General features: G+C 45.5%; 1 protein-coding gene across 1 annotated transcript in view; it reads right to left on the reverse strand.

Annotated features, from left to right (window-relative positions):
* The window catches only part of ITGA11 (integrin subunit alpha 11), a 127,800-nt gene that overhangs the window by 64,325 nt on the left and 35,851 nt on the right, over positions 1-27,624 (reverse strand). The window contains exons 3-11 of the mRNA XM_077829342.1: positions 24,568-24,677; positions 19,824-19,915; positions 18,266-18,380; positions 16,249-16,376; positions 13,262-13,410; positions 11,855-11,999; positions 9,998-10,163; positions 9,146-9,216; positions 4,740-4,884 (exon numbers count right to left, since the gene is read on the reverse strand). Coding sequence (XP_077685468.1) covers positions 4,740-4,884; positions 9,146-9,216; positions 9,998-10,163; positions 11,855-11,999; positions 13,262-13,410; positions 16,249-16,376; positions 18,266-18,380; positions 19,824-19,915; positions 24,568-24,677 — 1,121 coding nt within the window. The remainder of the gene's footprint in view (positions 1-4,739; positions 4,885-9,145; positions 9,217-9,997; positions 10,164-11,854; positions 12,000-13,261; positions 13,411-16,248; positions 16,377-18,265; positions 18,381-19,823; positions 19,916-24,567; positions 24,678-27,624) is intronic.

Consider the following 27,624-nt stretch of genomic DNA (forward strand, 5'->3'; position numbering starts at 1 on the left):
CCAGGCAAAGGTGCTGAATTATACCCTCCTGAATGATCCAGCTGGATCCCAGTGATTGGCTTTACTTTAGCCACAGAATCTATAGCTCTTGTTCTAAACTAATCTACCGTGTGAGCCAGGAAGGCAGGGTTAGATTTCATTAATGAAACTGGTCACACTTTATATTACGGGTACATTTATCAATAGTTTATAAAGGGGTTATAGGTGAGTAATATGTTTTAATAAATATTTAGTCAATTGTTATAGAGTCCAATGTATAGGGTGACCAGATGTCCCATTTTTAAAGGGACAGTCCCGTTTTTTGGGACTTTTTCTTATATAGGCACCTATTACCCCCCCACTCCCTGTCCCATTTGTTCACAGTTGCTATCTGGTCACCCTACCAATGTATCAATAAGGTGTTTGTAATCATCCACCCAGGGGTTTTCAACTTTTTTTTCATCTGTGGACCCCTAAAAAATTCCAAGTGGAGATGCAGACCCCTTTGGAAAGCTTAGACATGATCTGTGGATCACAAATCGACAACCACTGTTCTATGGTAACAATCTTTTGTGGACCCCTTAGACAGTCTGCAGACTCCCAGGAGTCCACGGACAACAGGTTGAAAACCACTGATCTAGCCCATCGGTAGAAGACGTTATTATAATAGTCTGCAACACTTACACTCACGCAAGGCTTATAGCGTCTATTAATCATTTATTAATATGCTTCATACATGTAACCTTGATATAAAGTGTGACCATGAAATCTATAGATCAGGGTTGGCTGAGTATCAAAGTAATTACACAAGCACCTCCAATGTCTGGTAAATCCCTGTTTAAATGATTACATTGTTCTTGGGCTAGGCAGGTACTTTAGATGTCACCTAGAAAAGAGATAAACTACCCCCAAATGGCTTCCCTATGAATGGCTAAAAGTGACACCTGACAGACAAACGAACAGCATTAGGATGCAAGAGGTACTCGCTAGCCTATTTATCACTATATACGTGTGAGGGGATTGCAGATCACGAAGAGAGACAGGCACGCATTTAGCAGTAATAACAGACTGGGGAGAATTACTGATGAATATTGATGAATATCCCTTATCATTATGGAAGAAGGAGACATATTAGAGACAGTTGAACAGAAATAGGATTTGCAGTCTATACTGAGGCCGCGTCATATGGGATTTGTATCAGGCTGGAGAGGAAGCTGCACGGAGAAGCATTACCCATGTTTATTAGGGGATACAGCACAGGCTCCCCAGAGCTGGCCTAGGGCAGCCATCAGCCAGTGAGTCCAACCAGCTGCTCTCCCTTTGGCCTCTCTCACACCTTGCACTCATGAAAGGCAGGCTGAGGGTTGTGGCTGCCCCTGAGAGGGGAGTCCAAAGGGTTGGGTGAACAGAGCTGCTGCATCCCTTCCCCAGTCTCATGCACCTGCAAGAGGCCCCTGATAATCTGGCCTGGAGGGACTTTGCTGAAATTTTCACCTGGACACTTTTACATGCAGCAGGTGTGCCCAACAGATACGCTAGTGCCTCCCCCTGCAAGGAAGAGTTTAGTCAAGGGTCGCGTTACATGTTGTCCAGCCCGGGGTATTTCTGGGACTAAAAGCAGCCTGGTGTAGAGTGATTGTGCCACTGATTAGAATTCAGAGCACGCTTAGCAAAGAAGAGTTTAGGCTGTACAGTGGGGTACTACAGAAACCAGGTAGTAGGTAGATAATGGTAAGACGTTTTGTGGTTCTGTGGATGAAGGGAAAGCAGTGGACGTGTTATTCCTCGACTTTAGCAAAGCTTTTGACACCGTCTCCCACAGTATTCTTCTCAGCAAGTTAAAGAAGTATGGGCTGGATGGATGCACTGCAAGGTGGGTAGAAAGTTGGCTAGATTGTCGGGCCCAACGGGAAGTGAATAATGGCTCCATGTCTAGATGGCAGCCGGTATCTAGCGGAGTGCCCCAAGGCTTGGTCCTGGGGCCAGTTTTGTTCAATATCTTCATTAATGATCTGGAGGATGGTGTGGATTGCACTCTCATCAAGTTTGTGGATGACACTAAATTGGGAGGAGTGGTAGATACGCTGGAGGGTAGGGATAGGATACAGAGGGCCCTAGACAAATTGGAGGCTTGGGCCAAAAGAAATCTGATGAGGTTCAACAAGGACAAGTGCAGAGTCCTGCACTTAGGATGGAAGAATCCAATGCACAGCTACAGACTAGGGACCGAATGGCTCGGCAGCAGTCCTGCAGAGAAGGACCTAGGGGTGACAGTGGACGAGAAGTTGGATATGAGTCAACAGTGTGCCCTTGTTGTCAAGAAGGCCAATGGCATTTTGGGGTGTATAAGTAGGGGCATTGCCAGCAGATCGAGGGATGTGATCGTTCCCCTCTATTCGACATTGGTGAGGCCTTATCTGGAGTACTGTGTCCAGTTTTGGGCCCCACACTACAAGAAGAATGTGGAGAAACTGGAGAGAGTCCAGCGAAGGGCAACAAAAATGATTAGGGGTCTGGAACACATGACTTATGAGGAGAGGCTGAGGGAACTGGGATTGTTTAGTCTACGGAAGAGAAGAATGAGGGGGGATTTGATAGCTGCTTTTAACTACCTGAAAGGTGGATCCAAAGAGGATGGATCTAGACTATTCTCAGTGATAGCAGATGACAGGACAAGGAGTAATGGTCTTAAGTTGCAGTGGGGGAGATTTAGGTTGGATATTAGGAAAAACTTTTTCACTAGGAGAGTGGTGAAACACTGGAATGCGTTACCTAGGGAGGTGGTGGAATCTCCTTCCTTAGAAGTTTTTAAGGTCAGGCTTGACAAAGCCCTGGCTGGGATGATTTAGTTGGGATTGGTCCTGCTCTGGGCAGGGGGTTGGACTAGATGACCTCCAGAGGTCCCTTCCAACTCTGATATTCTATGATTCTATGTTTCCAAGCTCTGGTTCCGTCTCTTTTGGCACTGAATGATTTAAAGTGGAAACCAGGGAGGGCCTCTGAAAAAGAGACTTTTAGGCAAAGAGTACTGACCTGGATTTTTATTACGCTCCCCAATTCCAAAACAAATGAAAGAGGAGCAAGAGCTCACTCTGTTTTTGGAGAAGAAAGGTACTTCTAATTGTCCTAGACATTTTTCTGTAGCTGCTAGTTCAAAGGAGCTCCAGGAAGATTTTGTACTATAGATAACTAGAGATGGTCAAGAAGGTGGTATTTGGCTCCAGATCAGGTTTAGGTGCTGTGGTCTGGGTTAGAGGTTGAAATAAGACTAAGATGTAGTTTCAGCTTTGGGTTTGGATTCAGGAGCTGAAATCTTGCAAGATCAGCTGTTTTTCCCAGATTTCTGCCCTTCTAAACTGAAATCCCATTAAGCTGAATGTTCAGCCAGCTGAACTAGAATGGCAAAAAAGGCCTCTTCCAGTTTTGGTTCTCACTCAGAACCAATTTATGGGGTGGGCTCCAATCTGAGAATTCAGGAATCACACTTAAATGGGTTAGCATGAGAGATTCTGTTTGGCCCATCAATTTATCATATGGCTGTTACCACCACACACATGTTTTGTGTGTACAAAACAACGTTGTCTATACAACTTTGCTGGGCAAGTTCCCAGAACTCACCTGTTTGCACTCAGCAAAGGTCAGGAGGGTGGGTGCAAAGGCAGCTTTACAGAACCTTTGCTCTCTGATCCTGGAGCTTCTGGACACACAGACAATCCCATGATATAGGCTGTTTTACATTACAGTGACAGCCCCCAGAGACTGGTGTTTAAAGACCCCCGTTTGTCCTCAGCATGGCCTCATCCACCAGGATGCCAGTCTACACCAGAGGATTCCTCGTACAGAGGAATCTTGCCATCCCCCTTTACTGTCACTGGTCCAGGACACAAGATTGCCCAGCTTTGCTCAGATAGTTCTGCTTTTCTTATCTGATCCATTTGGGGCTATTAAGGAAGAGGGCCAATCAGTGCTCCCATCCACTGTCGCCGCAGCATGATATCCTTTGTGTAATGGGAGCTGGCCTTGTGCTGTTTGAAAGCCTGTCTCTGGTCCAGGTATGGTGAACGCAGCAACAGCCAGACCAACCTGATACTCGGTTTGTAACAATTGGCCCCTTTGTTACGTTCTCCCATTTTCTGGAGGAGAACGTTGTGCCTGGGGGCTGTTATGCTGCCTGATATCGCAGGGAAGAGCTTTGGCATCTTTGATCTCTTACTGTGTAATCTCTGATTCTGCTTCCTGCCAGGCCGAGAAAACTGTTTCCATGCAGCGTGTCGCTCACGATTCACGTCAGTAGACATCATTTTGAAAACCAGGCATATATTATTACTCACGGACTCCACTAGCTGCTTATAGAGCTGATCAGCACAGCAGATATTTCCTCTTCACCCATGACATATCATCAGCCCATTAAGAACCGTAGGTGACCCAGATGATCAGAACTCCTGCATTTACATTGCTTCTGTATACTGTATATTCCTGTAGGCTTTGGCTTGCCTCTGGATCCTCCACTAGTTCGATAGTTGGCTTTATGGGTGAGCTAGGGGTAGTATCTCCCTCACACATGCACAGTCCTGCCTGCCGCACAGCTGGGTACATAACAATTTATTTTTGCTTGGACGGGTATTTCTGTGAGCACTGGCAAAGTGGGTCTGCTGTGAAAGAGTCTGCACTTTCCACCTGGCCTGGCAGAAATGGTCCAAAAATGGCAAAAATCATGAATTTAGTTTGGGAAACCGACCCGCTCTGTGTAATCTCCTTACCTAGGTATGCTCCGTGGTTCTTCAGCTCCTCCGGGAATTCCTGGAGATACGATTCCCTATGAGGAATGACTTTTCCACTGCTGGTTTCTTTAAGCACCGCTCCATTCCAGTCATACGCTCCTACAGCCCCAAGCAAAATCCCGTCCTGCGGGGAACACAAAAGCTTTAGAGCCCTTTGTCATCTGGAACCGTGGGTGCCGAAGGTGGTTTCAGTGCAAACACCAACCAGCTCGTGAATCAAGTCAGACCGAGCAAACGACAGATGGAAACCAGCTGAGATACGAAATCACCCAGCAACAGTGAAGCGGTGCCAAAAAGGGGCTGAACTTGGGCTTGCTTTGAAGATGCATTTGAAGCCTGACCCTGCCTGGCACTGGTGCACCCAAGCGCTAGGTGAGGATCCTGTCTGGAAGCATCAGGGAATCCTACCCTGAACCAATGAGAGCATTTGCGATGTGGCCAGGTTATCCTTCCTGGTAGCAGCAGCTGGCCACAGAAGGGCGTGTCACGGCTTGCCCTACTTGCTGCACTCAGGGCCAAGTCTACTCAGATACACCCATTCTCCACTTCGACCCACCCCCTCTTCTATCCAGTGCACCTGAGAATAAGGCAGTGGGGGCACCAGGAGCTGCAGCTTCATGCCTGCTCGGGGAGAAGGACACCCAGTGCTGAACACCGCTGGTGCCTGCGTGTCTCTGCCCCCGCATGCCGGAGCGCAGCACCCTGCTGTACCTGGCACAAGGACTTGCAGGATCAAAGCCTGCCACCTTTGTTAAACCTGGCTCATCAAGTGTCCTCATCCCATTGCGGAGACTGCAGAGAGCAAGGAAGCCCGATGGGTCCGATCTGCTTTGTGCTGCTCCAGCAGTCAGCAACCTGCTCTGGGTGTCAATGGCTCCGCATCCCTCGAGGGCATGTTGGGGTTGTGCCAGGGGCTGCTCTAAGTTACATCGGGCCTCAAACTGGCCTCCAGCCAGCTTCCAGGATTGGCGAACCACAAAGGTGACTTAAAGCAACTTTTCTTATCCCCTTTGGGTCCTGTGCCCAGCACAGCAGAGCTGGACCCAGGGATTTGACCCATTATTGACCGAACCCAAACAATCAGCTCTGGAAGTGCTGGTAGCGGCCCTCCGTGCTCAGTCATTTAATAACATGCTGCAGCAGCCAGCCTGTCCTCAGCCCTGCAGAAGTTTAATCATAAGTACGGCTAAAACCAAAGTCTGACTAAGAGCATCCTGATCCAGTGCTAAAAATAATGAAATAAAGCAGCCCTTCAGTGCAATCTCAGTTACCTTTCATTTCACAGCAGATGGCAAACTGGGATTCAAACTTTCCTCAGATAACATCACTGCACTCACTGCAAACAGCAAGGAGTAGATCGCACTGACTTGTGCATCCAGCATGGAAACTCTTCCAGGTTTCCATAGCAAGGAGACCCAGCAGGGAGTGGGGTGATACACAGGCTAAGTAAAACCCGGGCCATGTCCTTGTAGAGATTTAAGGTGGAATTTTCAAGAGAGTCTCAATGACTTAGCAGCACATCCCTTTGCCTTTGAAAGACAATGGGATTGGGCCACTAAACCGCACCAGTGCCCCGGTCCCACCCGTGTGCCCTAATCCCGCTCCCAGTAAAATTAATGAGGATTTAGCCAGTGATTTACATGGGAGCCATCACTACTTCAGTTCCACATCTGATTTCGAATTGGCTCCATCCATAACTGTTGACGTCGGACCCAGGGTGCAGTGTTTGGATGTGAAAGACGGTCAGGTCAGGGTCTGAGTCTAGGTTTTGTGTCAAATTAGGACTACAGTTTTGGTTTGATGGCCCTGAAATCTCCCCATCTGGTCTCCTGAGATTTTGACCCCAAGCACTGGAAATCGCCTTAGATTAGCTGATGTTACCAGAACAGGAAAGCAGGCTCAGTTTTGGATCAGACCTCAGACCAAATCCATAATGTCAGATTCAGATAAGGGGATTCAAATGGACTCCCTCGGCTCTGCCACACACAGGTTCAGAAGGAACAGGTGGGGCGGATTCAAGGTTAATTTTTGGGCCCCTCTCTCTGTTTAAAATATTTCTTACCATGTAGAAATGATTATTCCCCTCATGGGACATATCGGCAAATCCTGGTTAAAGCCAGATGTTTGAAATCAATGAGTGTAACAAGAAGAATCTAATTAGTGGTTTTCCCCAATAGGAAATTTATCAGCTTTTTTGTTGTTGTTGTTGAAGTTTTCCTGAAATTTTAATTTCTAGGCAGTGTATTTATTTGGCTTGATGACTCACTATAGGTTATAGGAAAACCAAGAAAAAGTTATTCCCACAAATCATACTTGTCATTTTCAGAAAGACTGATGAACTTAGCAAGTAAAGCTTCAAGGAAGCAAGTCTCCAAACCATTCACAGAAAGGTATATTTTTAAAACTACTGTAATAATATTTCCAATCAAGCCCTGTCTTTTCAATGACCTTTTCATTTCCAAGAGTCCAACTGATCCTAGCAGCACTGTCTTTTGCACCTTGTCACATGGCATTTCAGCAGTGTACTAGACGTGTTTAGAAAAACATCTAGCATTTAAAAGCAGTTAAGCCACGTGCATTAAATCCAAGTGCCAAGTTAGCGACTGAAATATTCTCAGACGTGCCAACTCCTGCAATCTTTTCAGCTCTGGCAAGACTTCTGAAAAAGTCTGTCCTCAAGCAAACAACAAATCAAGGCTGAAGTCTGGTTAAAAGCTGTTGATTCTTCTGGGGGAGAAGTAACACTGGCTACAGAGGCAGGTCCTCAGCTACCCTCCTGGCAGTACAGTGGGTGCTGGACAGCAGCTGTTAGCAGGTGCAGAGAAAGGCAGGATGGAAAACAAAGAGAGGAAACAGAGCAGGAGAAAGACATTTTCTGGGTAACGTTTGAGATTGTGTCTGCAGTTGTGTTTCCATCGCCAAGTTTATATACAACAAGTGGCCCACATAATACACTGCCTGGTTTAACTGCTCAACCCTGCTCGTGCATTTGGATGGCTGTGAATATTTCAAGCTGGGCTGGGTTTTTAAAGCCAGAACCACCCTCATTTCAGGCTGATCCAAAGTCCACTGAACTTATAGGAACTTAAAGGAAAGGCTCCCATTGACTTCCCTGGGCTTTGGATCAGCCTCTGACTGCAGATGGAGTCTTGGATGCAGCTTGAGCACAATGCATGGCCTTTACTCTCCTGTGTCAAAGGGCCTCCTCCTCTGCTTCCTGTCACATGAAAGGGGCTGGACCCATCCAGAGAAGGAACAATGGCAAGGGGGTCAGACTGTGGCTGGCGTGACACAGGTGGGCAGTGGGAAGCCACCCCCCAACCTGCATCCCTTGTAGAGTGAGGGTTCCTCTGATTAGGCAGCAGTACCCTGTCGAGGTGCAGGTCCCAGCTGGGGAGAGACAGGAATGCCAGAGGCTCTCACAGGGTGAAGACTACAGCACTAGTTGGATGTGAAAATGCAGGGGACACCGGTAATGCTGCCATGTGAGCTAACCATTGCAGTGATTGCTCAGACAAACAGCCCACCCTTGGAAAGGAATGGATGCAGGAGGTCTGGGTTCAAATTCTGGGCTCTGCCATAGATTTCCCCTGTGCCCTGGGACAAATCTCTTATGCTTCTGTTGTGAGGATAACAGCAGTTTCTCCCCCTGTCCCCCCACCCTTTGCCTTGTCTATTTCAACGGTCAGCACTAGCTTCTATAAAATGTTTGCTTGCCCATCTCCAGCTAAAGCTAATAACTAATATATATATATATATATGTGTGTGTGTATATATATCTATATCTATATATATCCTGAGGCAATTAATTCATTTGCCCTCCCATTTTGAGATGAGAGCAATAAAGCTGTTTTACTGTGTTTATAAACATCAGCTAAACATTCTGGAAAGTTGGGACTTCCACCCACGTTCCAGGGAAGAGTCAGATCGGTTCACAGCGCTGATTCCAGCTATCAAGGAACCTGGCACTCACTGCTCCCTTCGGCTTTGCTGGAGTTGTGCCAGGGTAGAATTTGGCTCATCAGCTCCAGAGAGAAATGATTTTCATTTCAATGTTCACCCAACACATTCCTAAAAATCAGTGTGTCAGCTCTTGAATGGCATCTCTTTCCATCAAGAGTGAAATGGAAACACACTGGAAAAATTCGGGACACTTACTCTGGGAGTTAGTATCAATGTACAACAGGAAAAATGGACTCCTCCTCAGGGATCAAGACCTTGAGCTATCTCCAGGCCCTAAGGCACATCAGAGACTTCTGGGCCATGTATTTGCAACTTGGATTCATACACCAAAAAACCAAAAGCCACCATATCTGCTTTCCATAGGACAGTTACCTGCAAAAAAAATACTTGAATGGGAGAGAAAAACAAATCTATTCTCTTACTTCCACAATGTGTGATGAAAATCCAGTCTGAGACATTTCAAGTCCAAAGGAGATTTCATTTTTGTTGGTACCTAGAATAAAAAAGAAGCGTTTCAATTAAAGCCCTGTCCTAGGGGAGATGGCCAGTTACCGAATGGAATGAGGCACAATGAATTACTATCTCCTCATGTCACTCCAGAACAGGAAAGGCCAATTCCTCAGCTGGTGTAAATTGGTGTAACTTCACTGAAGTCAAGAGAATTCCACCAATTCACACCAGCCAAGGATCTAGCCCAGTGAATAAATATGGCACGTTCTGCCTCTATAGAAGGGCCTCATTTTCTCCCAGGTGTCCATACAGGTTTAGATGATTGCACTTTACATTCCAATATATGCTATACACACCCAGAATATGGTGACTTTTGACTGCTTATAACATGGCCAAATCTGAATGGATTTTCATGGGGTCAGACTGACTGCCAGACTACCCCCTACCAAATTTCAAAAGCCTGCTGGAAGCATTAAAGATCTTCGAATAAAGGTTGCAAAGATTTTTTCACAATGGAAAATGTTTGGCAACCTTAATTTGGGAATTGTTGCTGCTCCTCTTGTGTCGGAGGTGCACGCGATGTTCCGTGCACGGAATGTCTTTCAACACATAATTAGACAAATGCAGTTGTTTTAATTTACAAAGTATGATGTTATTAATGTTAGGAAAATGCCCAGCAGACTCCATTCTAGTCAGAAGGTCAAATGTTTGGGTTGGCAAGGCAACACGCAGGTTTATCCTAAAAGTGAAGATGGTCTGTAGGAATATGCAGAAGTTAGAAACACTATAAACCTGTTAGAATGCAGGAAATGTACATCACTCACCTTCCAAACTAAATATCCTCTCTCCCAGTGCATCCACAATATCCTTAAGTGCTGCTTCATCTGTGACATTAAAGAAGTGCTTGTCATCTGGATCACTTGCTATAAATTTTATTTCTTTCAAAAATGCTGATGGATTGATTCCTCTTCTATTATAATACCCCAAAACCTGGATGTGAAAAACAAAAATAAGTCTTCTAATTTTTCCACATAATGGACATAGCGTTCCCAAGATGCCAAGGGCCAGGTTTTCAAAAGGGAAGCCTCCCTCTACAAAGGTGCCATAGACATCCATAAAATTGGTCCCTGCATTTTGTACTTGCAATTCAATTGCAGGCTGAGATCACGAAGTGAGTGTGACGGGTTCGGTCCCAGAGACCCCCTTGGGACTGTCACCTGACATGCTGAAACTACCTCTGAGCCCGTTTTCCCTGTCAGCTTGGGACTCCAGAACCCTGCCTTGTTGAGCCAGACACACCAGCTTGCTGCAAACACAGACCCAGGTCTGGTCCATGCAGCCAAAGCTGCAGACTTTAACCAAAAACTGCTCAGCAAGTCACCTATCTCCAGCACCCAGACACCCAGCTCCCAATAGGATCCAAACCCCAAATAAATCCATTTTACTCTGTATAAAGCTTATACAGGGTAAACGCGTAAATTGTGCGCCCTCTATAACACTGATAGAGAGAGATGCACAGCTGTTTGCTCCCCCAGGTATTAATCACTTACTGTGGGTTAATTAATAAACAAAAGTGATTTTATTAAGTATAAAACGTAGGATTTAAATGCTTTCAAGTAATAACAGACAGGACAAAGTAAGTTACCAAGCAAAATAAAACAAAACATGCAAGTCTAAGCCTACTACATTTAAGAAACTGAATACACGTAAATCTCACCCTCAGAGATGTTCCAAAAAGCTTCTTTCACAGACTAGACTCCTTCTTAGTCTGGGCCCAATCCTTTCCCCTGGTACAGTTCTTGTTAGTTTCAGCTCAAGTGGTAACTAGGGGATTTCTCATGACTGGCAGCCCCCTTTGTTCTGTTTCACCCCCTTTTATATCTTTGGCACAAGGTGGGTATCCTTTGTCTCTCTCTGGGTTCCCACCCTTCCTTCTAAATGGAAAAGCACCAGGTTTAAGATGGATTTTAGTACCAGGTGACATGATCACATGTCACTGTAAGACCTCATTTTCCATTCTTTCAGGGTTGGCCTGCACATACCCAGGAAAATTTGTGAGTAAACTGAGCCATTCACAACCAACTGTCCTAGTTAATGGGAGCTATCAAGATTCTAAGCCACCATTAATGGCTCACACCTTGCATAGTTACAATAGGACTTCAGAGTAATACTTCATATTTCTAGCTTCAGATACAAGAATGATACATTCATACAAATAGGTCAAACACACTCAGTAGATTATAAGCTTTGTAATGATACCTTACAAGAGACCTTTCGCATGAAGCAAATTCCAGTTACATTATATTCACACTCATTAGCATATTTCCATAAAACATATGGAGTGCAACGTCACAGTGAGAAGTGCACTGGGATGGGGACCTGGAGGGCTGGGCAGCCGAGCTGTTAGTGCACCTGACTTCTGGCCCCTTGCCTCTCTGTCAGGGCAGTAGAGGTGCCTGGTTTCTGACCTTAAGGGGGGATCTTCTGGCCTCCACCCTCATATGGGATGAAGAAGAAGAGTAGCCAACCCGGACTGATGGGACAAGGCAAAGAAGAAGAATGCCTCTGTATTGTTGCCTGTCTGTACCCATTTCACAAATGGGGAAGCTGGGGCAGATGCCAAGTTTAGTGGGTCACTATGGAAGACCTTCAATGTATTGTTAAATAGGAGAGTGACTTACTGCCACAGCATATCTGGTGACATTGTCCTTCTCACTGTTTTCAATCACCTTCTCCAGGTCCGGGCTGTCATGGGATTCCCCATCGGTTATTACAATCATCACTTTCTTCGCTCCCTTTCGCCCACCTTTCTGAAAGGCTTCTGAGCTGAAATTAAAAGGAACTGTTGGGCTGTGCAAAGCAGCAGGCTGGCTGCAAGAGGTTTCTTCTGATCAGAACATACCTTAATATACATTGCCATGCTGGGTGTGTTTCACTTTGGCCTGTCCCACTTACATGAAAAACCCCTTCTGTTGTCTGAACTCTGGTTTAACCTGAACAAATTCCAAGATTCTCATTCCATTCAGATCAACAGGAATCTACTCCAGGGTCGACTCACAAACCACAAAATGTTATTTTAATGGACTGCGAGTTCTTAAATTAAAAAGGAAATCCAACAAAATATGGGATTCTCAGAAAGCTTTGTGGTGTTAATAAGCAATATTTCCTCATAGTGGACCCACTTGTAATCTCCCTGTGGAGCAACTCCATTAAATCAGAGGACTTGCTCCAGGTTTACGTCATATAACAGATCAGAATCTGGCTCAGTCTTTGTATTAAAACGTGCCCACAAATTCAGTTATAAATTAAGGGCGATCGTGCTGTGGGTTAGTGGTCAATATTCTTACTAATCTCACACCACTTGCAATTCTGCAACAAAAGAGGGAGAAGGAAAAACAAGATCTGAACTGTAGGCTGATTCTGGTCTTTATAGAGCTCTGCTGCGGCGCATTCGGGTTGCACTCTCAGATCAGAACTCCTCCAGCCACTGGGCTAGTTCATATTTCCAGTTTGACTCTGTATCGGAACAGTGCAACCCAGGTTAGGTTCAGAAAGAGCTATCCCTGAAATAAACAGGCCTGAGTCCTTTCCTCCTGCTCAGCACAAAGCACGCAGAAAACCAGCTTAATCAACAGGTTGGGGATTTCCCTGGTCTAGTGTAGAGCCACAATAGCCAGGTCTATGCTCCCTTATCCCAGCCCCAGGATAGAGGTATGTCAAGGGTGGTAATGCTTGGCTGATGGAAGACACCCCTGGGGACCACTGGGCAGGGGCTGAAATGATCCCAGCCAGCTTTAGGATTCGGGGGATGTCACGCTGGCAACCCTTGATTCCCTCCTCCTGGGTTCAGCTGCAGTGGAGAATAGAGCTGGATATATTCTGTTACAAAGTATCATTATGGCTTTGTCTGGAAATGTCCCCTACTTCAGGGACTATTGTTTACTTTTCAACACCTGGAAAGGAAAGGAAAGGAAAGGAAAGGAAAGAAAGAAAGAAAGAAAGAAAGAAAGAAAGAAAGAAAGAAAGAAAGAAAGAAAGAAAGAAAGACCTGTAATTAGAATAAATGGGAGTCCGTATTTGTGATTTACCGAGCAAATTCTATCCCATATGCTGTCCTGGTTTCTGTACCTCCTCTCTGCTCTATGTGACTAGCAGCTTCCACCACATCTTTTACAGACCTGTAGTCATTTAAATGAAATTCATGCACAACGTCTTCTCCATATTGAACAACTCCAACCTAGGAATTAAAGGAGCATTACAAAGGATGCAAATACCACACATCATAGCAGTCACCCGAGAAACAAAGAGCCTGTTTTAGTGATCAAGTATAATTTCAGTTAATATACAGTACATCGCTATATATAACTAACTGTTGTATGATTTATTGGAAATGTGGAGATTAGGAGTCTGGGTGTGCAGTAATGGGGCCATCTGCAACGAACCAGGTTTTTCCATACTTACATTGCTTCTGTTCTACAAGTGATTGGACTAACAGGTATGTCTACGGCGGTGATGATAATACTGTAGGTCTATGTAGTGACCTGCACACAAAATGTGCATCACGGAACCTTACAATTCAATGACATTTAAAAGGAGCACAGTCACATAGCCGTTCGTGTGTGAGTGTACACACAAGAACAGAAGCCTTTTTGCAGGTTCACCTGTTGCATAGCCCCCAAACTAGCTGCAAACGTCACCTAATTCTGTGTAGGGAAAACCAACAGCCCTGCCATTTCTGAGCCCAGGGAACAATGAGGCACACAAGGGAAAAGGAAGGCAGGAAGCTGTTGGTCTTTTTATACTGCTAGAGCTTTGGCACTGACAACATAAATAAGCGAATACAAAAAGAGTTTGCAGTAGCATCTCTGCCAAAGTTAGTGGGGAAATTAATTGTAGTCCATTAAAAGTGCATGAAGATAGATCAGCCACTAAACAAGTTCTGCTCCAAACAAGAAGATCTGGCAAACAAACTGCTCTAAGCCCTATTTCTGCTGGGAGTTAGATACTAGAATCCATCCTTTTGTAAGGGGAACTTTAGGACGTCTTTTTACGTGTAACTGGCAGAGAAGACTCTATTTCAGCATGTTCTCACCACAGTCATCTCTGCCCACAGTTAAACTCAGTCAAATTCTGCTCCATCTTTCCCCCCAAATGACAGTTGACAATACAAAGCCAGCAATAATCGTGGGTCTATATTCTGGCCAGCTATCACCCATGCTCAGACGTCCTGCCAAGGGGAGAGGGGTGGTGTTGTGGTTGGGAACCTAGGTGTTAAGTTGTACAGACCAGGTCCCCTGGCCCCATAATGCTGACCTGTGTCTTCTCTTGTTGAGGATGTACAGGGTGGCTCTTTGTACAGTTTTGGGGATTCAGAACTGGCTGAAATCCTTGTGTCGTATTCCCCCCTTCTCTTACTGGCTTCTCAGTCACAAACCTAGGTACCGACATCAGCCACAACTGGTACGTCTACAAAGCAGCTAGACACCTGCAACTGGCCATGCCAGCCATCTCAGGCTCGTGGGGCTTGGGCTATGGGGCTGTTTCATTGCTGTGTAGACGCTCAGGCTTGGACTGGGGGCTGGGCTCTAGGATGCTGTGAGGTGGGAGGGTCCCAGATCTGAGGCTTTGGACTGAGCCCAGAAGTCTACACAGCAATGAAACTGCCCTGTAAGGATAAGGCCTTTGTCTGCAGCCATACTGTAAGGCCTAAAGCCTACGGCATTCGTCTGCAGCCAGATTAAAAGAGCAGCCAAGCAGCAGCCATTGACTGAGATGCAGGAAGCCACATCCTCACATTCCATCTAAATTACATTAAAACAATATAATAGCAGGCTGTTAAGAAGGAGACCCCGTCCTAATGGCCCCCACTATCACCAGATAAAGAAACAGATCTTAAGATAAAGAAAACTTAGTTTGATAGCATCCTGTCTGTCAAGCAATCACTTATCAATAGTTGTGGTTCTGAAATCCTCATTTCGTTATTGTTTTGTCATTATGGTCCCCACTTCCCTATTGTTTGTCTGTATGGTCTCTGTCTGGTTCTTTGATTGTTTCTGTCTGTTACATAATTAATTTTGCTAGGTGTAAATTAATTAAGATGGTAGGATAGGACTGGTTAGAGAACTTTGTTACACTATGTTAGGATTGGTTAGTAAAATTTTAGTATAATGATTGGTTAAGGTATAGCTAAAAAGGACCCAAATATCACTATATATCTGGGGTCCAAAAAGAAGTTCTTTGGGAACCAGCTCCAGGACACAGCCCTAAAGATCAGAGCGGCCAGACCTCAACACTCTGCCAATGACACTGTGCAGAAACTGGAGTCTCCCAGATGGACCTGATCCTGACTGGCCATCAAGAAAAGTTCATCCATCTTATTGGGAGTGGGGAGCACTGTATGTGTAGCATGTGCAGTCTGTTTCTGGTGATTGTTAATAAATAGAGGTTATGTAGGATATTACTGTGTAAGGTTCTTTCACTGGTAAAAGACCCTGTAAACTCGCAAAAGATTAAGCCCTGAGTCCACAGGGAAAAGGTGTTTGCCCAGAGCCCACGGAAGGGTAAAGTTAGGTGCTTTTCACCTGGAGCCCTAGGAACTGGGTAAAGATGGGTGCCCTTGAGTGTGTGAGTAACAGAGAATTTTGTGCGGGTAACAGCCCTGCAAGCCGGAGTTGGCTGGCACGGGCCAGCCATGGGTTTTTCTTTGCTGTATAGAGATAGCCAATAAGGCCCAGCAAGAAAAAGATGGAGTACCCTCCACAGCTGCTACAAACTGCATACCCGCAGAGCGATGCTAATTAAGGGTCACACAACTTAACCACCCTCCTTCCTTCTCATTTCATTGCGTGGGTTGCTCCTTACTCTCTGTTTCAGTTAAGAACTTTAACGTGAGCAGTATTTCCATTGGCTCAGCTTTCATATCCATACTCTGCAGGTTTATTCTGGGCAAGCGCCTTGCCAGGCTGCAGTATATTGGCACCGAAGGGACATGTCTCCTAGGAAATAGACCAGGAAAATCTGTATTGCAAGAATGAACAGAGACATAAATGCAGAGAATGACCAGGGTCATGCTTACCTGTATCTGACCAGGCCCAATGTAAAACTTTTTCAAGATGTTTATCAGGAAATGTTGCACTTCAACCCAGGGATATATGCTGTTCGATCCATCCAGAACAATGATTATGTCCATGTATGTTTGGCATCCTGTGGAAAATACGCAGCATATTATTGAAAGACCTTGGCAACAACTGCAAAGTGGAAATTTATGGCTTTATTCCCTGCAGTCAGGTACTTGCTCTTGTGATTTGTGTGAAAAATCTGATTTAAATCATACCTGAAGACCTTCAGGTCACATTCACTTAAATGAGATCAAGAGAGCCCACACCCATGGTTAGCTCTGGCAGGAGAGAGCTGGAGAACTTTCTAAGAATAATATTGTACATAAGCAACCTCAGATTGCCGGCTTCGATTCTGATTTGGATCTCCATCCAGTGTATTAGATTACTTCAAATGTTCAGGGCCCAATTCTGCCACCATTACTCATGTTGAGTAGTACTTTACTCTGCGAGTCATCCCTTTGATTTCAAGGGGGCAACTCAAAAAGAGGCCCTTAAGCATATGCTTAACTTCAGTGTGAGATAAGCACATGCCTACGCACCATGCAGAATCAACACCAGCAGGAGGTGATGCACCCAGTGGAAGTGTGGCAGAATTTGATCCTGGCATTGTAACTTCCTGGGGCAGGGACCAGGCCTTCTATGGTTACACAGAACTCAACCCACTTATAGTGCACAGTAAATAGTATAGATCAGTATTTGCTCCAACTAAAGAGAAGGGGAGCTTTTGCCACAGTAAAGATTAAGACCAAAAAAAAAACTCAAGTGAGGACTTCAGGATTTTGTCCAATAGCAACACATTAGGAAGGACTGATCAAATAAGCTGTGGATTGGTCAGTTTCCTTTCCGAAGTGTGCCATTGTCAGGTGTTATCCTTATAGCTTTCTTTTATGCCCTCGTATTTTATAAGAATTAATGACGTGTTTCAGAGAACTGTTGGGGGAGCAAAGGATGGATTTGTGCTACCACTGAGCATGCCATGAGTCATAGGGTACATGATTCTATCAAAAGGGAACTCAGATCTATCGCTATCTAGTGAACTCATAAACCACGGGGAAGGGAGCTTGAGTGGTCTCACGTTCAAATGGAAGGAGGACCTTATATTTCATGCTTGTTCAATTATTATTTTAATATAAAGTTAGGCTTGGTAATCTAGTTTCTTCCAAGGTATCAGTTACACTTCCCAATGTGATCATAGCAGCATCTCTGATTGAAAAGAACGTCTGAAATGACATCATCAACTTTCACAAAAACGGGGCACCAATGGGAGAAATTCATCCTATGACATTACATTATAAGAGGGGAAATTTAAAGAAAAATACTGTTAAAATATTAATAGGTTCTGAATTCACTTCTCTCCATCACCCAAAGAAACTCCAGCTCGTCAGTGGTCTGTTCAACAGGATGGAAGCCAAAATTACCCCAAAAGAGGATGTAAATGTTGGCAGCTAAATAAGTGGCTTGATTTTTCAGAGGGGCTGAGAACCCAGAACCTCCACTGAACCCAACAGCATCTGTGGAGTGCCCATGAAAATCAGGACACTTATTTAGTGCCTACATATGGGAGCCAGGTGGCTAACTTTACGCACCCAGGTTTGAAAATACTGGCCAACATTTTTAGCTGTTCAGCAAATGAGCTTTGTTTTGTGCAGCCAATGCCTGAATTCTTTCCCTCTTTCCCCTTCCCAATGCACTGAAGGGTGCTGATCAAATATGCTGGACCCTTATTTCCAGTTTTCGAAGCATAAGGTCTTCCTCAAGAGTCACTCAGAAGGAAAATGTTGGCCAGATGTCTGTGCATGTAATCTCCTTTGGGTCGCCTTTTGCAAATCATTTCCTTTGTTATCTTGCCTCCTTTTCAATCCTGACTTCACTTTGTTTTCTCAATGGCATTGAAGCGATTAAAGAACAAAAATTCTATTTAACTTCAAAAGCAGGGTTTGAGTTAGTGGCTACATAACAGATTGCGTCTCATACTCTGGAGGGCAGGAGCTATGGTCTTGGAGAATCTGAAGTTGGAGTTCACCCGGGAGCACATTCCTGTGGTATAGTAAGAGCTTCCGCACTCATGGGACCAGAGAGGGCTGCAAGCCTGAAAGAAAATTGGGAAAAATAAAACAACAGTGAAGGGTTGAAAAACTGCCACTTATTTAGCCTCTGTTTTACAGGCTATAAAGATCAACAGCAGAGAATCAGAGATCTGCACCCATGTACGACTCGGGGACTATTCTCACCAAACACCTCCAATGCCAGCTCAGCCTGCATGAAGAAGCACGCTACTTGGTTTCTCCAGAGCAAATTACGGTAAGACTTTAGCCGTTAAGACCATTGTGAGCATGTGGAGAAGACTGCCACGGATGGCACAGATCCTGAAGGGGGTGCAGAAAGTAGAAACAGAGGGAGCAAATGGCCTAAGTAAGGAAGTGACATGTATTTTCCTTTCTAAAATATGCGAACTCTTGGGATGATTGGGTGTCTGTGGGTTATGCTAAGGCAGATTTAACTTGCAGGATGTTGGCTCATGGCAGGGTGTCCTAGCATTTTATCCTGTATCAATATCTTCTGTGTAGGAGGAGTTCCCTTCCAGGCTTTGGGCTGGATTTAGAAAAATCCTCACCTTGTCATGTAAGGATCTAGATCCGTATGCATTGGCAGTGAGAGCAGACAGTGTGGAGATAACAGCTTGTCAGGAGTCAGAAGTGGCAATATCAGGCAAGAATGTCTGGAGCCAATTTGCATTATCCATTTCTCATGAACCTAAGGGGAAGTTTACATTGCATTGTAAAGCCGTGTCTTTGGGACCCGGGCTTGTGGACTTGATGTTTCCAAGCCCATGTTTGAGCTTTGCAAACCTGGGCTTACAGTTGGGTCGCACAGCCATGCTAACATGTCCATACTGCACTATATAGACCTTCTGACTCAGGTCTGCGGTTTGAGCTATATCCACACTGCAGAATGACAGGGCTGGACCCAAGTCACAGCGGGACTCGGGTTCTGACCCATCCACCTCACTAGCAGCTTCCTCGGACATGGGTCCTGAGTGTTTGCTGACCCGAGTCAAGCTGATTTGTGTGTGGACAGAAGGGGAGTTTGAGCGCAAACCTGATTAAGAGCCTGTGCTTAGTGTGTAGTGTAGACTTTGTGACCCTATGAGCCCCTTAATGCCAACTAGCAAAGGCTTCGTTGTTCCATGCACAAAAGGAGGCATGCTGTAATAGAAGCCAAGACTGAAAGCTTGATCCATGAAGTCAACAGAATATTGACGTGAAATGTTAACTATACGTGTTTGGAAAACGCATTTTACTTTGGCAGTCTGGAGAAGCTGCTGCTATCTTGGAAGGCAGAGGGCCTGCATTTATATTCATAACTGGATAAAACAATCCTGTTGGGGTTAAGTTAATGAAACAAACGACAGACAAATAGTGAGAGGAACATGGCTGCAGAGATCCTGGAGAGAGACTCAATATACCAAAAAAGCACCAGGCAGTTTGCATATTAAGTGCCAATTATTTATAGACAGTTTCTTATTTCTTACCAGAAAGCTCTTGTCCTTGGGGTTTGTGGTCAGACTCAGGCCAAGACGCATGTTGTCTTTGCGCTCTGACACATTGGAGAGTGTTACTCTTCCTTGAGAAAGAATACCAAGGTTAGATGCGCTGTATCATCCAGCAGTGTGCGGCTAATGTACAGGCTTCCGAAATGGTTTTATACGTCACACCTGGACAGCTGGCCGAGGCTCTACCATTGTGAAGGAAGCACCTCAGTAGACCACAAGCGGTCCAAAGAATTGTAACACAAACCAAAAAATCCCACTTTTTTATTGTGCCACTGTGAGTATCCTAGTAAGTGTAAGAACAGATCCAGCTGAAGGACCTCAAGACATCTTTATCTTGTTCATGTCACAGAGCCTGTATTTTATCTCAACAGATGCAACTGCCACAGAGCCAAGATCTCAGAACATCCCTGGATGGGCTGAACTGACAAATAGAAAAAAAGTCTTCTAGGGAATTAAATAATGAGTTAAAAACTTGGACTTCCTACTAGATAAGCCTTAGAAAAACCTTTGAACTGGTCTAGCAAGTAATTTCCCATTGCAGGTATGAAATGCATGCAGTTGCCGATGTATATTTGCAAATTTATTCCATTTCTTAAAATTGAGAGTGTCCCACAATGCAATGCTTTCATTCTGTTAATGTTAACATCCTTTAGCTTCAGCAAAAGAAATCGTTTAATCTCTTCCAGCCTGCAGCATGTGGTTAGTGGGGGTGCAAAAACGAACCTGCCAGGGGTGGTCTGGCAATTTTAAATTCTCATGTGACTATGATTTTACATCTCTTGGTCACGTGGGCAGTGCTTCGCTGGAGTGCACGTTTGAGCTATGCCTGCTCACCAAGAGCATCAGAGAAGTTGGAACACAGTGTGATATACAGGACGGTTCTTCCCACCTTTGCCCCAGTGCCTGAAGGTGGGAACTGAGGAAAAAACTGAGCAATTAATGGGAAGAGCATGAGGCCTCTTCTTTCATCTGGGGCCTTGTATCAGTCTCTCTCAAGGCTCTTGTGGGATTTTAAATGGGAAGGAGCCTGAACCACAAGTCCATACCCCATCCCAAACCCCAGACTCTGAGCGAACTTTGTAGGTTGAATACTCGGCCCATATAAAAAGCTTGATTCCTGAACCCTTGAACTTTGAGAAAGCTCATACATGGGGCAGTGCCAGATGTACATGTCATGCCTCCGGCCCACCTACAATTTAAAGGATATTTTCTAGTGTAACTGGAATTGTATTTGTTCATAATCAATTACAATTGGGAAACATAATTGGCAGGACTTTTGGGACTGACCCTCCTGCACTTGGCACAGATGGAGATGGGGCTCAAAGCCATTTTTATGCCTTCCTGATCCTGTGGTCACTGGGACAGTACTGAGGTGCAACTTAGATCAGCCTCAGGGTTGCTCTACCTCGAACTGGCTAGTAACAGCCTCCAACAGATTGTTTCAGCATCTGGGGAGCAGCTGGACACAGTGGCTCCCAGTCAGAACCTACTTTCACTAGCCACACCCCAGGTGCTTAGGGTAGGGACAAGCATGCAGGGTGTAAGAGGTGCTATGCTGGTCCCATACTACCAGGGGATTCCTCAGGCCAAGAAACATCCCTGCCAGGAATCTCAACCACATTAGACTTCTGGAGGGCAGGAGAATGGATCTATGAATATTGTGGGGCTGAACTTTTCTGCAGGATCGGTGCTGGAGGGGGAATGAAGGGCAGAGGGTTGTTGTACATGAAAATAAAAGCCCTGATCTATCTGTGTGGATCCATGCACAGAGGAAACCTTCTGTGCTGGTGTCTCCTCTAGTCACCACTCCCCTTGTCTCCTGTACACGGTATCCCTGGGGTCAGCGATCCATGTCCGGGCAGAAGCGCAGGCTAGGGGCCAGATGGGGCAAGGCAGGGTGACTAGTACACACATCAAGCCCCAAGACACCCACAGAGAACATGCTGGCAATGCCGCAAAGCTTATGGTTGTGTTACCTCTTCCCCAGAGCCTCCAAATTGCTGGGGAACCTGTCCCCAACTCCTACTACTCCAGGGGCACCAAGGGAAGACAAAATGTACGTGGGTCTCCTCGCTTTCAACTCAGAGTCTAGTTTACTCTCATCCTGCGGGTTCAAAGCATTACTGACGTGCGTTACAGGACACCCAAAGTTTCCAGAGCAGCTTTGATCTTTAGTTCAAGACCCACCCTGTGGGCATGTCTACACTAGGAGCCAGGGTTTGATTCCAACTCGGGTAGACGTACTTGTTCTCGCTCATCGCACTAACGTGCTAAAAATAGTGTACCTGGGGTCGCACCGTCATCCACGCGTGGTGAAACCAGCTCTCCAGGCTGAGTTCAAACCCGCCTGACCCCCGTGGGTACAGATTTGGTGTGGCTTGTCCATGCTGCTGCTCGCTGCTACCAGGCTACCCCAGTGACACTAACACAACCATTTTTAGTCCACTAGCCTGATGAGAGCTAGCACGAGTGTGTTTACCCGAGCCTGGAGTCACACCCAACTCACAGTGGAGACAGAACCTGCGAGGCAAAGGACTTTCTCAGAAAAAAAAATAAAAATTGATTTTTGTCAGAAAACCCCAAACCTGAAAACTCAATATTTTCAGCTGAAAACCAAAATTGTTTCAATTTTTGTCATTTTTCAGCCAAAAATATTTTGGTTTGAGAGAAAAAAAAACAATTTGGGGTTTTTTGACAAAAACTTGGAATTTTCTGCAGACCCGTCCCCCCATTTTCCAACCAGCTCTAGACAGAAGTTCATGTTGGGGCACTAGCCAGTTGGAAGACCCTGGTTCAATTCCATGCTCTGCCACAGGTTTCCGGTAGGACCTTGACCAAGTCACTTAGTCTCTCTATGCTTCCGTCCCCCTCTGCCCAATGGGGATAACAGCCCTGCCCTGCCTCCCTGGGGGGCTGTGAGGATAAACAGACTGAGGGCTGATGGGGCCCTATGCACTATGCTGATGGGGCCATATAAGTACCTAAGACAGATAGGGTGGGGTGACTTCCCCTGGGATGTGGGGGTCTCTCTAAATACAGAGGGTCCCCCCGTGTGTGCAATATTAAGGGCATGGCCAGGCTCTCTATACTTTATAAACAAATGTCTCTGCCGGTGTTATAGGTAACACTTCTGATCATTAACTCTCTAGGGATTAAGGAGGACTTGTGGCACCTTAGACTCTAACAAATTTATTTGGGCATAAGCTTTCGTGGGCTAAAACCCACTTCATCAGATGCATGCAGTGGAAAATATAGTAGGAAGACAGCTATATATATATATACAGAGAACATGAAAAAATGGGGGTTGCCATACCAACTCTAACGAGACTAATCAATTAAGGTGGGCTATTATCAGCAGGAGAAAACAAACAAACACTGTTGTAGTGATAATCAGGATGGCCCATTTCAAACAGTTGACAAGAAGGTGTTGGATCTCTTGGAGCCCTGTATGCAGAAAATATATATATATTCCTATTGTATTTTCCACTGCAGGCATCTGATGAAGTGGGCTTTAGCCCACAAAAGCTTATGCTCAGATAAATTGGTTAGTCTCTAAGGTGCCACAAGTCCTCCTTTTCTTTTTGCTGATACAGACTAACACAGCTACCACTCTGAAACCTGTCTCTAGGGATTGTTTTTTTCATTCTGACGAACTTCTCACTGTTCATACTGTGTGTTCACACTCAGCCAGAACGATGAAAATGGAGCAGTCAGTTTCCCAGTCAGTTTCATTTTCTATCCCAGGGACATACCATTTAGGCCACACACAGGGCAGAGGAGGTTTTAAATCCTTCCCAGCCAAAATCTCTGAGGCAGAATCACAGCTGGTGTAAATTGAAAGAGCTCCATCTGGGCCCAGAACAATCCACACCCGCTGGGGAGCCACTCTGATGCTTTTTACAAAGATGGAAACTTTTCCTTTCATTTTAGGTTATGTGGAACAATGGGGTTGGCTCTTCAGCTGGCCTAAATCACCGAAGTCAGGGAGCAAGACGGATTTCCACCAGCTGAGGATTTTTGTTTTAAAAAAAAAGCAAAACTTGAGGGCAACAATGAACAGGCACCACCTCTGGAACCAGTCTGGCTCTTTGATTCTGCTCCCTCTGGAGGCCGCTCAAGCATTTTAATCTCACGAGATTTAGTGTTTCTTAAAGCCCCAGCTCCAGCCGTCATGTGACTATATGATTATCTCAGCTGCCATTTCAAAAAAACGGTTCTCGCCCTCACAATTATGGAGAAAAGCTTGAAAACATGACTGGAGTGCACCTTTAAAGGCTCAAAAGACAGAAGATAAATAAAAAGAAACACACACACACACTATTTTATATATGAGTTTAAAATCACAAGATTTTGTATATATTATCTCATGATCTGTGTGCGCCTAACTCATAATTTTCTAAAAAGAAAAGGAGTACTTGTGGCACCTTAGAGACTAACCAATTTATTTGAGCATGAGCTTTCGTATGCATCTGATGAAGTGAGCTGTAGCTCACGAAAGCTCATGCTCAAATAAATTGGTGGCAGTTTCCACGGTATGCATCTGATGAAGTGAGCTGTAGCTCACGAAAGCTCATGCTCAAATAAATTGGTTAGTCTCTAAGGTGCCACAAGGACTCCTTTTCTTATCGCGAATACAGACTAACACGGCTGTTACTCTGAAACCTGTCATAATTTTCTAACACTCGGGCTAGCTGTACTGCGTAAGTGGCAGGGCATGTGGTACCTAGGTTGAGTTTGGTGCAGTTGCCGTTCGTCTCGCCATTCACCGGACACTTGTAGACGTCTCCAGTCTTCAGCTGTCCATTGGTTTCATAGGGGGCTCCCACCACCAGCCTGGACAAGAGAATGTTCCGTCAAGACATGAGCGGGCACTTGCAAAGAACACACATTTCAGCACCAAACCCTGAGCCACCACATCAGAGACACCCAGGAATGGTTCAAATGATCATTTCTTGAGAATCCCAAAGAAACAATATACAGCGCTAGCGAATTAACGCAGACAGAGAAGAAACATGTATGGTATTTGTTTGAAGGAAACATCCCTAAGATTTACATGATTAAAGCTGGATTTAAATGAAATACTTTTTGTTATGTGGAAAAAAAACGTTTCAGTGGACACAAATTCCCTCAAAGTACTCAGGAAACCATTTTCCCCTTCTGTGAAATGAAACCAATGGATATAAATGAGGGTAGAATTTGACCCTGTGTTGTATATGCATTGAGGCTAGCATTTTCAAAGCTGCCTAAAGGATATGGATGCCCATCACTTGTAATGAGAATTGGATCCCTAATCCCACAAGTGGCTGAGATTTTCAGAGAGAGCAAGCTCAGCAGCTGGCAAATATTGACATTTTAATGGCTCTTTCCTATCATATTTGTATTATTGCCACAATAAATGACTTCATAACTCTCCACTCTTCACTACCATCTGTGAATTCATCCCCAGTCTATGTGACTGGTTTGTTGTTCAAACATCCAGACAACCTGGGAGGCTAATAACCTTGGGTGGAAAAGAACCAACAACTCATTCCCCTTAAATATTTCCTACATTTTTATGACATGTCAGGGGAAGCTTTCTCCACCTCTGAATAGCCAGAGGGGAGATGTGATCATTCTCTGCATCCAACCAAGTAGCAAAACAAGTAATTTGATCTAACTTCTCTACCACATCAGGGAACATTAAAGTATTATAACCACGTATAATTTCTGTTTGAAAGTAAGATCTAAGAGAGATGGAGGTGAGTATTTAAAGGAAATGGCATGAAAATCAGAAGAAATAAAATGGAGGCCATGGTCTGTAGACTCGATGATACAGTTCTGTTGTCTTCCTGCAAGGTAAGTCTGGTGGGCCAGTCACACCAAAGGTACAGAAGTTCAGGTTCCTAGGTTATATAGTGCAGGATAATGGTGAATTCAATGACAAACTTACAAGCCGAACAAAAAAGGCATGGGTGAAATGGAGAGATGTGCGGGGAACGATCTGCAATAGGAGAATGCCTTTCAAAATGCTGAGATGGACGCTTGGAGTGACAAGGATGGACCATGCTCAGAACGAACAAGTTAGGGGAAGAGACAATGTGGTACCAACTATAGAAAAGCTGAGGGAATCAGGCTTAGATGGTTGGGGCACATGAAAAGAAAATTGGAAGAATATATATGAAAAAGGTGTTAAACATAGAAGTGGAAAGTATGAGAAAGGTTGGAAGACCCAAAACTAGATGGGTGGATACCATATCAAAGGATTCTGTGCAGTTTCTGAGCAACTGCTTCAAGACAGACTGGAATGGAGAAGAAGGAATCAAAGAGCTGATGCCACACATATTGGACTAAGGCTAGAAGAACAACAACTAAGGGCAGGGCTACACTTGCAGATGTAGAGCGCTTTGAGTTAAACCAGCCTTCGGAGAGCGCAGGAGGGAAAGCGCGGCAGTCTGTCCACACTGCCAGCTTCAAGCGCACTGGTGTGGCCACATTTGCAGCGGCATTGGGAGCGGTGCATTATGGGCAGCTATCCCAGCATGCAAGTGACTGCAACGTGCCTTTCAAATGGGGGTGGAGTGTAACAGGGAGTGTGTTGTGTGTATGTGGGGGGAGAGAGAGTGGGTTTTTGGGGGGCTGAGAGCATGTCAGCATGCTGTCTTGTAAGTTCAGACAGCAGCAAACCCCCCTCCCCGCACCCCGCCTCCCTCTCTCACACACGGCATTCCACACTAATGGTTGCTTTGTCTCAGAGCAGATAAGCAGCTGGCTGTCAAACGGAGCTTTCAAAGGGCATATCCGCATTCCTGCAGCGATTCAAAACAATGACCAGAGTGGCCACTTGGCTTAAGGGGACTATGGGACGTTGCCAGAGGCCAATCAGAGCGCAGTAATGCAGCACCTTGTCCACACTGGTGCCGCGGCGCTCCAGCGGGGGCGCAGCAAACGTTATTCCACTCGCCGAGGAGGAGACCAGCCGCGCTGTAGCCGGGGAGGCAGAGCGCTCTACGTGCCTTGCCAGTGCGGACGGGGAGCGAGCTAGTGCGCCCGGGGCTTCTTTGTTGTGCTGTAACTCGCAAGTGTAGCCAAGGCCTAAGATCTTTGCAAGTAAGCCGAAGCAAATGCCAATAAAAGTTTGGGGTTTAAAATGCGCTAACGAGAAGAAAGTCTGTGGGCCAGACCCTGGGTGTGTTTCTGATCTGCTCAAGGTTCTGGCCAGAGGTGTGTGTTGTAGCCCATACAGCTACCTTCAGCATTGTATTTTACCTAGCTGTAATGCAAGGAACCTGCAGGCATGTATCCTGTAGGACACGAGCTTAAGCCATCAGCACAAGGCTTTGAGGCCTATGAACGCTGGCATAGATAAGGAGCCCAGGGGTTCTCAATCTTTTTCTTTCTGAGGACCCCCCAGAGTGCTATAAAACCTCCACAGCCCACCTGTGTCACAACAACTGTTATTCTGCATATAAAGCCAGGGCCGGTGTTAGGGGGTAGCAAACAGGGCAATTGCCTGGGGCCCCATGCCACAGGGCCCCCATGAAGCTAAGTTGCTCAGGCTTTGGCTTCAGCCCCAGGTGGTGGGGCTTCAGCTTTCTGCCCTGGGCCCCAGTGAGTTTGATGCTGGCCCTGCTTGACGGACCCCCTGAAACCTGCTTGCAGCCCCGCAGGGGGCCCTGGACCTCTGGTTAAGAATCACTGAAATAGCCGACAGCCACCCTGAGTTTTGGGGAACTGGGAACAGTGTTCTAAAGGGGGGATTTAGTACAAAATGATAACAAGTAACCACAGGAACATGGAGCTG

This window comes from Eretmochelys imbricata, chromosome 10 (genome assembly GCF_965152235.1).
Source record: "Eretmochelys imbricata isolate rEreImb1 chromosome 10, rEreImb1.hap1, whole genome shotgun sequence".
Classification (NCBI taxonomy): Eukaryota; Metazoa; Chordata; order Testudines; family Cheloniidae; genus Eretmochelys; species Eretmochelys imbricata.